General features: G+C 40.0%; 1 protein-coding gene across 1 annotated transcript in view; it reads right to left on the reverse strand.

Annotated features, from left to right (window-relative positions):
• The window catches only part of LOC115220578 (hydrocephalus-inducing protein-like), a 175,731-nt gene that overhangs the window by 158,122 nt on the left and 4,343 nt on the right, over nt 1-13,266 (reverse strand). The window contains exons 3-7 of the mRNA XM_029790763.2: nt 11,657-11,782; nt 9,318-9,437; nt 5,801-5,935; nt 1,891-2,090; nt 1,208-1,332 (exon numbers count right to left, since the gene is read on the reverse strand). Coding sequence (XP_029646623.2) covers nt 1,208-1,332; nt 1,891-2,090; nt 5,801-5,935; nt 9,318-9,437; nt 11,657-11,782 — 706 coding nt within the window. The remainder of the gene's footprint in view (nt 1-1,207; nt 1,333-1,890; nt 2,091-5,800; nt 5,936-9,317; nt 9,438-11,656; nt 11,783-13,266) is intronic.

Consider the following 13,266-nt stretch of genomic DNA (forward strand, 5'->3'; position numbering starts at 1 on the left):
TTGGATAGAGTAACTGCAGATTTCTCAATAGTTCAGTATAGGTATTCTCTTTTTCACTGATCTTCAGCTTTATGTTAACATTTGCTGGGCAGCTGATTTCCACAACTGTCCACAGTTTCTCTTCTCGATCCCAAATCATTATATCAAGTCTGTTGTGCTTACATTTTATTGAGGTCTTCACTAGGACATAACACCAGTACTCATTTTTATTATCAGTGGCTTTGGCTTCTACCATATCATGGGTCCTTATTTCTTTGACCTCAGGATTATCCTTCTGATGAATTTCATTTAGAGTGTCCTAGCTACATCATTACTCATCGGTAGATAATACCATGATGACATATATATGTATGTATGCATGTAAGTATGTATGTATATGTCTGTCTGTATGTATGTATGTCTGTCTTTTAATTATTATAAATCTTCCACTGAGGAGGGAGTCGGTTTTCAACAAAGACACATTCACATTTGGAACTTGAGAAAAGTCTAGCATATTTTTACTGTTCCACTCACAGATTGCACTTGTAATGTATGAATGAGCCGATTAATTTCTCTTTCTGAAAATCCCAGTTTGTCCAGATCCTCCTTTAAGCATTTACTAACAAAACCTAGTGCTCCAATTATTATTTGTATGAATATGAATCCATAGTCTGGATAGAGAAGCTGGAGGTTTCGAAGCAGTTGTCCATAGATATCCTCTTTTTCTCTGATTTTCAAAGAGATATTTATATCTTCAGGGCAGCTGACCTCTATGATGGTATATACCTTTGCCTCTCTGTCCCAAACAACAATATCCAGCCTGTTATGTTTACATTTGACACAAGTTTTGATGGGAATATTCCACCAATATTCCTTGAGTTGGTGTTTATAAATGGATTCCATAACAGAGGGATTTTCTAAGTTTATTTCAGGACAGTCTTTTTTGCAGGTGGCATTGTAGATTGTTTTAGCAACAACATCATGTCACATAGGGAGGTAGTACCATGATGTCATTTTAAGACAGCTGCTAATCATATGCGTAATGTCTTCCACAGAAACATGACACAGCCTACACATGCAGTTGCACATTGGGATTACAAGATCATCACTGTCTCTCTTATTCACCAGGTACAGGGGGAAGAGGAGAGAATGGGCAGAGAAGATAGGAAAGGGGGGAGAGGAATGAGGGGAAAGAGCCACACATGTAACATTAATGAAGTTCACTCACCTGTGTCATATCTCAGGTAGAGTTGGCCGTGATGGTTGCCCACTTCTGTCGGGTAAAACTCTATATCTACCTGGCTATTGGCATTTACAGCAACAGTTCCATGAACAGGTGAAACACTGAAAGGTCTGTATAACAGGGAAGATAAAAAAAGTCAATTAAATCAATCCTCTCATCAACAATAAAGAATAACAATTCAAATATATCTTTTGCTACATTCACCACCACCACAACCATCACCATCATCACCACTACCACCATCACCACCACTACCATCATCACCATCACTATCATCACCAACCACTCCGAGAGTGTAGAGGGTGCTTTTTACATACCACCGGCACGGGGCCAGTCAGGCGACACTGGTAACGATCACACTCAAATGCCTTTTACGTGCCACTGACACGGAAGCCAGTTAGCCACTCTGGCAACAATCATGCTCAGATGGTGCTCTTGGCACCCTACTAGCATGGGGCACAAGTGCCAGTAAGGCGACGCTGGTAACAATCACACTCGAATGGTGCCTTTTACATCACAACTATCCACCACTCCCTCTCTCTCCTTTACCAATGACTATCCATAGTCATTATTGTCTTTCTCCCATTACCCCCTACCGTTACTGTCTATTTCCCATTACTCTCTCTCTCCCCTTATTTCTAGTCAATCTCATTTTAGGTGAAACTTACAGAAGTGTAAAGAAAGAAAACTTGGCATCTCTGTTACCAATATTTCTAAGAAGAATAGTTTTGGTCGATGCCATTAATACTGGACAGGTTGGAAAGTGGATCTCATCTGGGATGTCCACAATGGCACGGGCTCCAATGGCTTTTATTGGTACAACGTATCTCTCTCTTTCTGTTGTACATACAATCTCATGTTCATAATCCTGCAATTATATAACAAAAACAGGAATTTCTCTTGAAATAAGGGAATATCTTATAAGACTATCGCTTTTCTTTCACCTCTTACGCCGGCAGCGGCGGCATCGTTTAACGTCCAATACATAATTCAGTCATTACATAGCAGCCATGCTGGAGCATCATCTTGAAGAATTTTTTGTCAAATGAATCGATCCCAGTACTTTTAAGCCCGGTACTTATTCTATTGAACTCTTTTGCCAAACTGCCAAGTTACAGGGACATAAACACACCAACAGTTGTCAAGCAGTGATGGAGGACAAACACAGGCACAAAGACACACACATGCTCCCACACACACACACACACAAGCTTCTTTCAGTTTCTGTCTGCCAAATCCACTCACAAGGCTTTGGTTGACCTGGGGCTATAGCAGAAGACACTTTCCCAAGGTGACAAGCAGTGGGAGTGAACCCAGAACGATGTGATTGGGAAGCAAACTTCTTACCACACCGCTATACCTGTGCTTATGGGTAACAAGCTCTGAGAAACCTGACAGTTGAGCCATCAAACTAGGAAAATCAGGAATCAAAAGTCCTCACCATAGAGATGGAAGCAAAGAGTGTGGTGGGAAAATCTGCTGATGATCAAATGAAATGGCTCTCAATTTCTGAGGAAAAAAAGAACCAGGGCTCTGAATGCAATGGCAGAAGGATCTGAAAAAAGTTCTAACTAGATCTGATCAGAGGAATACAAGTGAGTCTCAGAAGTACAAATTACACTCCATGCAACTGGCATCTTAGACTGACATGGTTCTGACATCCAAGACACCTTGGTGCTGGGGCACCTTGACTACCTAGGAGGGTGCAGGTTGTAATGCAAACAACAGCACAAGATATGGCAGCAGATATTGAAGGCGGTAAGCTGGCAGAAACATTAGTATGCTGGGCGAAATGCTTAGCAGTATTTCGTCTGCTGTTACGTGTTGAGTTCAAATTCCGCCAAGGTCGACTTTGCCTTTCATCCTTTCGGGGTCGATAAATTAAGTACTAGTTACGCACTGGGGTGGATGTAATCGGCTTAACGCCTTTGTCTGTCCTTGTTTGTCCCCTCTATGTTTAGCCCCTTGTGGGCAATAAAGATATAAGATATGGCAGCAGAGGGGTAGCCAGATGAAACTCAGCCCCCTAAGCATGTAAGGAATTTACATTTTCAGACTTGGGCCTCTGTGTCTATCTTTATCTGGGCTCCTGAGTAAAAAAATAAATATTTGCATATACAGCTCAAGAGTAACAATTGCAGGCAAACTAATGGACAGAATCACTAAAACAAAAAAAATCAGAAGAATAACAAAAATAGATCTTGTTCACCTGAATCACTATTTTCCTCATCATTTTCACCAGTTTCATTGTCTGAATCATTATCACTACCTGTGTAAGAGTAAACTCTTCGTCCACAGAATAAATATCACCAGACTGAGTTCCTTTCGTGTGTTGGGTCACACGGAGGCAATGACCAAGGCCTTTGTCATTATGTCATGCTTGAGAAGAAGACCCATCAAGCCGAGCAAAATCGCAGTTGTGGCAGATACCAGTGTCATGCAAATGGCACCTGTGCCAGTGGAACATAAAAGCACCTGTTACACTGTTGCAGTGGTTGGCATTAGGAAGGGCATACAGCCGTAGAAACCATACCAAACCAGACTGGAGCCTGGCAGAGCCTTCCAGCTTGCCAGTCCTAGTCAAACCAGCATGGACAACGGACGTTAAAATAATTTCCTTAACTGCAAAAGCCTTGCTCGTTTACAAGATGAAGCTCTAGGTTCATCACACACTCATTTAATCATCACAAACCATTAAATATATGTATGTACTGGGGCCACATAAAAAGTACCCATCCTAGTGCCACACAAAGAGCACTCAGTACACACTGTATTAAATGATGACGATGATGTATTTAAGTATGTATCATCATCGTTTAATGTCCGCTTTCCATGCTGACATGGGTTGGATGATTTGACTGAGAACTGGCAAGCTGGGAGGCTGCACCAGGCTCCAATCTGATCTGGCAAGATTTCTAACGGCTGGATGCCCTTCTTAATGTCAACTACTCCAAGACTGTAGTGGGTGATTTTTACGTACGTGTCACTGGCAGAGGCCAGTCAAGCAGCATTGGCATTGACCACGCTCGAATGGTGCTTTTTATGTGCCATGTATACACACGCACTCTCTCTCTCCCTCTCTCCCAAAAGAGACCTGGACAATCTACCACAGGTTGATAAGAGAGTAGTATTGCAGATGGCAAAAATGACCACTATGAGATCCATGATTATGAAACACTAGTTTAGAGGGTCTGGTCATCTTGTCCATTTAAAGGAAACCTGTAGGCCAAAGCAGGTGCTGCATGGTGAGCTGGAGCAAGGAAAACATCCTCAGTGCAAGCAATGCAAGCATTTCAAAGACGATCTTAAAGAAACACCGAGAAAGATCTAAACTGATACTAACAGGAGGGATTTGGTTTCAATTGGTGTTAAAGAACTCGAGAACACGGTTGCAAACGCCAAGCTGGTGTGAGTTGTTAAATATGTGAATGATGTGAACCCACTCCCTGAAAAGGTCACAAAAGAGTCTCTTCTGAGTAACCAGAGTTGTCATGTCTGTTTCTCAAAGGCAGGCCTATATATATATATATATATATATATATATTTACTAATATAAGGGTAAATAATTATTAATTTTAAAATTGATAATTATTACTAAGTATTTTCTGTATAGAAAGAGAACCATTATCGGTAGGAACTTTAACAAAAAGTTTTATATATATATATATAAATATATATATATATATATATATATATATATATATATATATAAGGTCAAACAACAAGTAATGTTATATGTGGAGCTATATCTGTAGTAAATAGGAATAAGCGGTCTTTGCCTGCTATTTCTAAATTTTCAGTATGTGGTTAAGCAACTTGTTACTTAACCCTAATTATATATATATATATATATATATATATATATATATATACATATATATATATATATGTAATCCAAACATGAACAAGCAAGAAAAAACAACAACGCGAGGACATGGAATAAGTACAGTGTTATTGGACGCTCAGGAAAAGAAAGAAAAGAAAGACGATTTCATGTTTCAAGTGTAGCTCTTCATCAGAAATATAGAAAAAGTCCAAAGAAGGGAAGACGGAGAAAGAAAATCGCCAAAGGCACAGGACTGGCTGTGTGGTAAGTAGCTTGCTTACCAAACACATGGTTCTGGGTACGGTACCACAGCGTGGCACCTTGGGCAAGTGCTTTCTACTATAGCCTCAGGCCAACAAAAGCTTTGTGAGTGGATATGATAGACAGAAACTGAAAGAAGACCGTTGTATATATATATGTTTGTGTGTGTGTGTGTGTTTGTCTCCCCAACATCGCTTGACAACTGATGCTGGTGTGTTTTACGTATCCGTAACTTAGCAGATCAGCAAAAGAAACTGATAGAATAAGTACTAGAATTACAAAGAATAAGTCCTGGGGTCGATTTGCTCAACTAAAGGCGGTGCTCCAGCAAAGCCACCGTCAAATGACTGAAGCAAATAAAAGAATATATATAATGCACATGCACACACGCACGCACACACACACATATGCAAACACACACACACTCACTTTTGAAAGTTATTAAATTCTTATGATGTCAACAACATATATGAATGTAAAAGAAATACTACCTTATTTTCTTCTGGGGTGAACTGAACCTTGAATACAAGTGCCAGCCCTGGGGCCACTTTGTGGTGTGCATCAGGAGGAGGGATCAATTTGAAGTAAGGAGAGGCTTCTTGATTCACTTTTACAGTACGTGGGATCTGATCAAAAAAATAATAAATGGTATAATTGTACTTCATTTAAAATATTTTAATCACACAATATAGAAATTCAAAATTAATAATAAAAAGAACAAAAATACAGGGTGTCCATAAAGTCTCTTTACAATTTTAAAATTTTATTACAAAGGTAGTTGACACGATATCTTAACCAGATTTGTTTTATTGTAATAATTGTTTATTAAAGAGTTTTTAACTGTTATTTAATAGACCTCAATATGGGCACCATTAGTTGTGTGAAGCACATCAAGATGGTACTCGATTTCTTGCCATGTTCGCTGTAGGACAGCCTCATCAACGGTGGCAATGGCATTACGAATCCTTTGCTTCAAGCCAGCAATGTCCACTATCTTTGTTTGATACACAATATCTTTTACATAACCCCATAAAAAGAAGTCCAAGGGAGTGATATCTGGTGAACGCTGTGGCCATGGAATTGGCCCATCCCTTCCAATCCATTGGTCTGGAAATGTTTGATTGAGGAACTGACGAACATGCCATCCCCAATGTGGTGGTGCACCATCTTGCTGGAAAATCAATCAGTTGTGGTGCCACATATTCGATCAGAAGGTTGAGGTAAACATCTGCAGTAATTGTTGCCTCGTTAAAGAAAAACGGACCAATTATTCGATTGCACATGATTCCACACCACACATTCAACATGATATTAATAATGATGATGATGATGATGATGACAACAATAATAATAATAATAAGCAGAGAAGAAAGAGAAAACAAAAGGAAGAAGTGCAAAAAAGACATGAAGCAGAATTACGCAAGAAGGGACTACACAATCAATTCCATGCAACCACAACAGAAGTTGCTGGAAAAAGTAGGTGGGATTGGCTGATGAAAGGAACAATAAAAAAAAAAGGGGTCGAGGTCACTATACTGGCATTGCAAGACCAAGCTTTGGCCTCGAACCGGAGGTCAACCTTAAGAATGAGCAAGTGTCTCTGCTGTGCTGCATCTGCAATAGAGTGGCTGAAACCATAGCCCATATCACGAATGAATGCCCTAGACTAGCCCAAAAGTCTACAGCATTCAATTAGCGATCAAGTAGTGAAAGTGCTATATTGGAAACTGGAGGTTAGAAAGAGGCAAGATGGTTTTAATTCAGCTCACTTTATTGTATTGTCTGTATTTACAGTGAAGCTATTGTTTACAAACAGCAAACACACAAGAAGATGAGGGGGGAATACAAACACTCACACAAAGACACATGCCTACAGTCAATATCCATCTTTCATGCTGCCATGGATAGTTGGACAGGATCCAGAGCTACAGTGTCAAGCTCCAATGTCTGCTTTGGCAAGGTTTCTGATAGCAGGAGGAAGTTCTGACAGGGAAAATAGTTTTTGCATGTGGAAGGTGCACAGGGACATCATCATCATCATCGTTTAACATCTGCCTTCCATGCTGGCATGGATTTGACAACACTAAAAATGTACAGAAAATAGACTCCATCAAACGCCTGGGGGGAAAACTAGAAGTAATTGATAGCTTCCGTTACCTAGGTGACTAAGTCAGTAGCAAGGGTGGATGCTGCAAGAGCGTAGCTGATAGAATAAGAACAGGTTGGGCAAAATTCAGAGAGCTCCTACCTCAGTTGGTAACAAAGGGCCTCTCACTCAGAGTGAAAAACAGATCATGTGATACCTGTGTGCGAATAGCCATACTACACAGCAGTGAAACATGGGTTGTGACCACTGAGGACACCACAAAGGCTTGAAAGAAATGAAGGCCAGTATGCTTTGCTGGATGTGCAATGTCAGTGTGCATATTCAACTGAGTGTCAGCATCTTGAGAGAAAAGCTGGGAATAAGAGGTATCAGATGTGGTTGCATGAGAGACAACTGCGTTGGTATGGTCATGTGATGCATATGAATGAGGACAGCAATGAGAAGAAGTGCCAATCTCTAACTGTGGAGGAAATCTGTGGAAGAGGTCAATACAAGAAGACACAGGAAGAGGTGGTGAAGCATGAACTTTGAATGTTGGGCCTCATGGAGGCAATGACAAGCGCCCGAAAAGTTTGGCGATTTGCTGTGTTTCAGAAAAGCCATCAAGTCAAGTGAAATTGCAGTTATGGCCAACGCCGGTGTCATGTAACTGGCACGTAAAAAGCACCCACGAACATTGGGTGATATGCCATACTTGAGAAGACCCACGAAGCCAAGTAAAATTGTAGTTGTGGCCAATGCCAGGATTGCATAACTGGCACCCATGCTGGTGGCATGAAAAAGGCACCATTTGAACATTGAGCCTGATGGAGGCAGTGACAAGTGACCAAGACATTTGGCAATACGCCATGTTGAGAAGACCAGCTAATCCAAGTGAGATCATAGTCATGACAGATGCCAGTACTGCATAACTGGCACCCACCGCACTCTTGGAGTAGTTGGCATTAAAAAAGGCATCCAGCCATAGAAACCATGCGAAATCAGATTGGAAGCTGGTGCAGCTCCCTAGCTTACCAGTTTTCAGTCAACCCATCTGACCCATGCCAGCATGGATAATGGACGTTAAATGATGATGTACTGGGTGATTTTATTTATGACACCAGCTCTAGTGAAGTCTACACAAACACACATATAAATATGTATAATAATTTGTAGAAAACAGGTATGGTATTCAGTGATTAATAGAACATACACGTGTTTCAGGAAATGCCTTAATAATTGCATAATAAAAGTAGAAACATTGTGCAATCTTGCAAGTTCACCTCATCAGTGTTCTGCAATCAGTATGTAGTCATGCTTCACAGTACCAGGAGTGGCTGTGTGGTAAGTAGCTTGCTTACCAACCACATGGAATCATGGGCAAGTGTCTTCTACTATAGCCTCAAGCTGACCAAAGCCTTGTGAGTGGATTTGGTAGACGGAAACTGAAAGAAGCGTGTTATATGTGTGTGTGTGTGCATTTGTCCTGCCACCATCGCCTGTCAACCAATGTTGGTGTGCTTACGTCCCTGTAACTTAGTTCGTCAAAAGAGACGATAGAATAAGTACTAGGCTTTCAAAGAATAAGTCCTGGGGTCGATCTCTTTGATTAAAAGGCAGTGCTCCAGCATGGCCGCAGTCAAATGACTGAAACAAATAAAAGAATTAAAGAATATATATATATATATATATATACATATATATTATAGGACATGCTTCTTTAATTTCTGTTTATCGATTTCTCTCACTAGAGATTGATGAAGCTGGGGCAGCCGCATAAAATATGAAGAAACAAAGTCCATAAAGTGAAACCAAACCCTTGACTATGTGGCTCTGAAACATCCACCTTAGCTGCATGGCCATGCCTGAGTTGAATAAAAGTGTACAAGATTGTGCATTGGAAACCAGATAACATTACTTACTCGGTCTTTATTTTCAAGAAGCAAAGATACTTCATAAACCTTGAAAGGTTCATATTGTTGGAAAAATATTTCTGATGGGAAAGGCTGGAAAATGGGTTCATTAATATTTACAGTTGAGATCTGAAAAAGTTTTAAGAATTCACAAGTAAGAAACAATAAAGATGGGAATGAAGAATACACACTAAATACCATTTAAAATATGAATTGTCATAATCTTTTCTACCATATGCACAAGGCCTGAAATTGGGGGGGGGGGACTAGGCAATTACATCGACCCCCAGTGTTTCACTGGTACTTAATTTATCGACTCCAAAAGAATGAAAAGTAAAGTCAACCTCAGTGGAATTTGAACTCAGAACATAGCAACGGGCAGAATAGTGCTAAGTATTTTGCCCGGCATGCTAACAATTCTGCCAACATGCCACTTTCTATAGTAATAATGATAATGCTTTCTGCTGTAAGCACAAGGCCTGAAATTTGGGGGGAGGAAATTATTGGATTACATTAACCCCAGTACTCAACTGCTACTTATTTTATCAACCCCAAAAGGTAAAGTTAACCATGGCAGAATTTGAGCTCAGAATATAAAACCAGAAGAAATTGTGTTAAGGATTCAGTCTGGCATGCTGATTATTATACCAGATTACCTCCCTTTTAATAATAGCAAAAATAACAACAATAGTTTTGTGTGTGTTAAATTTGTTATATTGAATTTTTCCCTGTAAGTTTTGGAATTATATTCCCTACTATTATTAATTATTATTATTATATATAACAAAAGAAAGGAAGAGACCTCAATATTACGTAAATAGAGGAAATTTATCTATAAAACAATATGTTACATTTACTCAATAGTCAAGATAAAACTCTGAGTTTCAGATGCCGAAGTGGAAATCCACAACACCATCTCTTCGGTTATCTGAAAAACACTATGAAAAAATACTGTTATATAAAGGGAAATTACTGTATTATAATTCTGCTTGCGGACCCACGTGCATACTTATACGTCACTATGAAAACGTACACATCTTCACTCGCATTTTTCGCCAAATATATACGCATATTTATACAAACTCATACACACACACATGCGTACCGTAAAAGTTCATACATACGTTTATATATATATATATATATATATATATATATATATATATATACACACACATGGTCTGATCAAGAAGTATCCGGGTCGTTACCATAATAATGAAGATAAAGCACGCATAGTAAAGCTGCTAACATAGATTGACCTAGAACTCTGCTGTGCATACACACTAAGTTTTAACATTCTAGCTGAATTCTGCTATTTACAGCAATGGGAAGGAAGGTGTGTAGCATATGATCATCACATTGACCATGACAGAGAAAGTTGAGCAGAGAATCTGCATCAGATTTTGCCAAAAGCTTGGTGATACCTGTTCAGAGGCCTATGCAAAATTTCCAAAAAGTTTTCTTCATTCTCGACAAAATCAAGATCTTGTGCAACTGAAACCCAAGTGTCTTTTTGGTCAGCTGAAAGCAGTTTGGGCACAGACTTGGCAGACATGCGTCTCATACCCAAATCTTCAGTGATAATGGACTGAACCCTAACTAATCTGCACATCTTCTGATAACTCACGGATGGTGATTCGACAAGTTTCCCTCATACCTGCACACACATTAGTGATGATATTCTAAGTTCTGCTGGTTGTGGGTCTCCCAGAACGTTCATCAATATCATCATTTTTTTGGCCATGTTGGAAACATCTCAAACGCTCGTCACACTTGTGTGCAGCTCATACACTCCTCTCCATACACTTTCTACAACTCTGCATGGGCCTCTGAGCAGGTATCACCATGACAACTTTCTCTGTCAAGGTCAATGTGACAATCACACACTACACCCCTTCCTTCCAAACACTGCTGTAAACAGCAGAAATCAGCCAGAATGCTAAAACTTAGTGCACACGCACAGCGGAGTTCAAGGTCACTGTATGCCATGCGGCTTCACTCTGCATGCTTTAGCTTTATTATTATGACAACAGTCCGGAAACTTATTAATCAGACCTCATATATATGTGTGTGTGTAGATACAGGGTGTTCAAAAGGTCTCTCTGCAGTAAGTATTTTATTGCAAAATAAATATTTATAAGATGGTATAAGACTACAAAAGAATATATTAGACTTTACAAAAACTTATAAGAGGTGCTGAAAATGTCGTCCTTCATTTTCAATACATAAGTTGACTCTTTTACACATGTTTTGAAATACATCTTGGAGGAAAAAATTCACTGCGGAGAGACTTTTTGAACACCCTATATATATATATATATATATATATATATATATATATGTATTACTTTGTGATGAACTGTATCTCCGATTTCAAGGAGTTGCAATTTCTCTGGAATCCTCATTGTACGTGTATTGGTCAATCTCTCTTCTGTTGTCATAGAGATGTTCTTTAGGAAGACACTTGGAATAAGCTGAAAGGAAAAAAAGAAAAAATCAGAAAAAGGAAATTGAAAGAATCATCCAATATCAAAACAAAAATCAAAACTTGAATGATGTTATATTCCTTGGAATATTCATCACCTCAAATGAACAAACTCCTTTAACCTTTTTTGTTATTATATTTCAGTGGAAGCGCAATGGCGCTGTGGTTAGGGAAGCGGACTCGCGGACATAGGATCCCAGTTTCGATTCCCCAGACCGGACATTGTAAGTTTTTATTGAACGAAAACACCCAAAGCTCTACTAGGCAGGGGGTAGTGGCGAACCCTGCTGTACTCTTTCTCCACAATTTTCTCTCACTCTTTCTTCCTGTTTCTGTTGCACCTGTATTTCAAAGGGCCCAGCCTTGTCACACACTGTATCATGCTGAATCTCCCCAAGAACTACGTTAAGGGTACACGTGTCTGTGGAGTGTGCGGCCACTTGCACGTTAATTTCACGAGCAGGCTATTCCGTTGATCAGATCAACAGGAAACCCTCATCATCGTAACCAACGGAGTGCCACAATCAAATTTCAGCTGCAATACACTTTGTTTGAATTAATGAAGTTAATTAATGAAATAACGAATTTAGTAAAATAACTTAGTCACTAATAAGCTGGTGTTGAGAACATAAACTTATGAAATTTTGATAGCAGGTTTTAATTTAGATCACTTTATGCCTTTTGTTACCATATTTCTGTTGAAATACACCTTTTTGTTTCAATCAATCATCATCAGCAGCAGCATCGTTTAACGTCTGCTTTCCATCCTGGCATAGGTTGGATGATTTTGACTGAGGGCTGGCGAACCAGATGGCTGCACTAGGCTCCAATCTTGATTTGGCAGAGTTTCTACAGCTGGATGCCCTTCCTAACACCAACCACTCCGAGAGTGTAGTGGGTGCTTTTTACGTGCCACCAGCACAGGGCCAGTCAGGCGGTACTGGCAATAACTTCACTTGAATATTTTAACACATGACACCGGCACAGGTGCCAGTAAGGCGATGTTGGTAACGATCATGCTCGAATGGTGCCCTTTTATGTGCTGCCGGCACGGAGCCAGTTGGCTGCTCTGGCAATGATCATGCTTGGATGGTGCTCTTGGCACCCTACTAGTACGGGCACAAGTGAACCCTTTCAACTGAGTGAGTCAACAGTAGAGATTGGAAGTGGCTTTATATGGCGCAGGCTCCTGCCTGGCCAGCTCTTATCAAACCATCCAACCCATGCCAGCATGGAAGGAGGACGTTAAACAATGATGATGATGATCAGGGATTAAAATATGAGAGAAAAGGGCCAGAACAGAATAGGTCGCTTGCGATAGAGGAGCCACAGTATCAAAAGAAACGGTTGGGGGGGGGGAAGTTGGGAGGAACTTGAAAGAGATAAAAGCAGTGGTGGTGAGGTGTCAGGGTAGATCCTCAATGTAAGTGGGGAGTAGAAGTGGGGAGGAAGAAGGATTGGGAGAGTGGGTGG

Source organism: Octopus sinensis, linkage group LG1 (genome assembly GCF_006345805.1).
Source record: "Octopus sinensis linkage group LG1, ASM634580v1, whole genome shotgun sequence".
Taxonomy (NCBI): domain Eukaryota; kingdom Metazoa; phylum Mollusca; class Cephalopoda; order Octopoda; family Octopodidae; genus Octopus; species Octopus sinensis.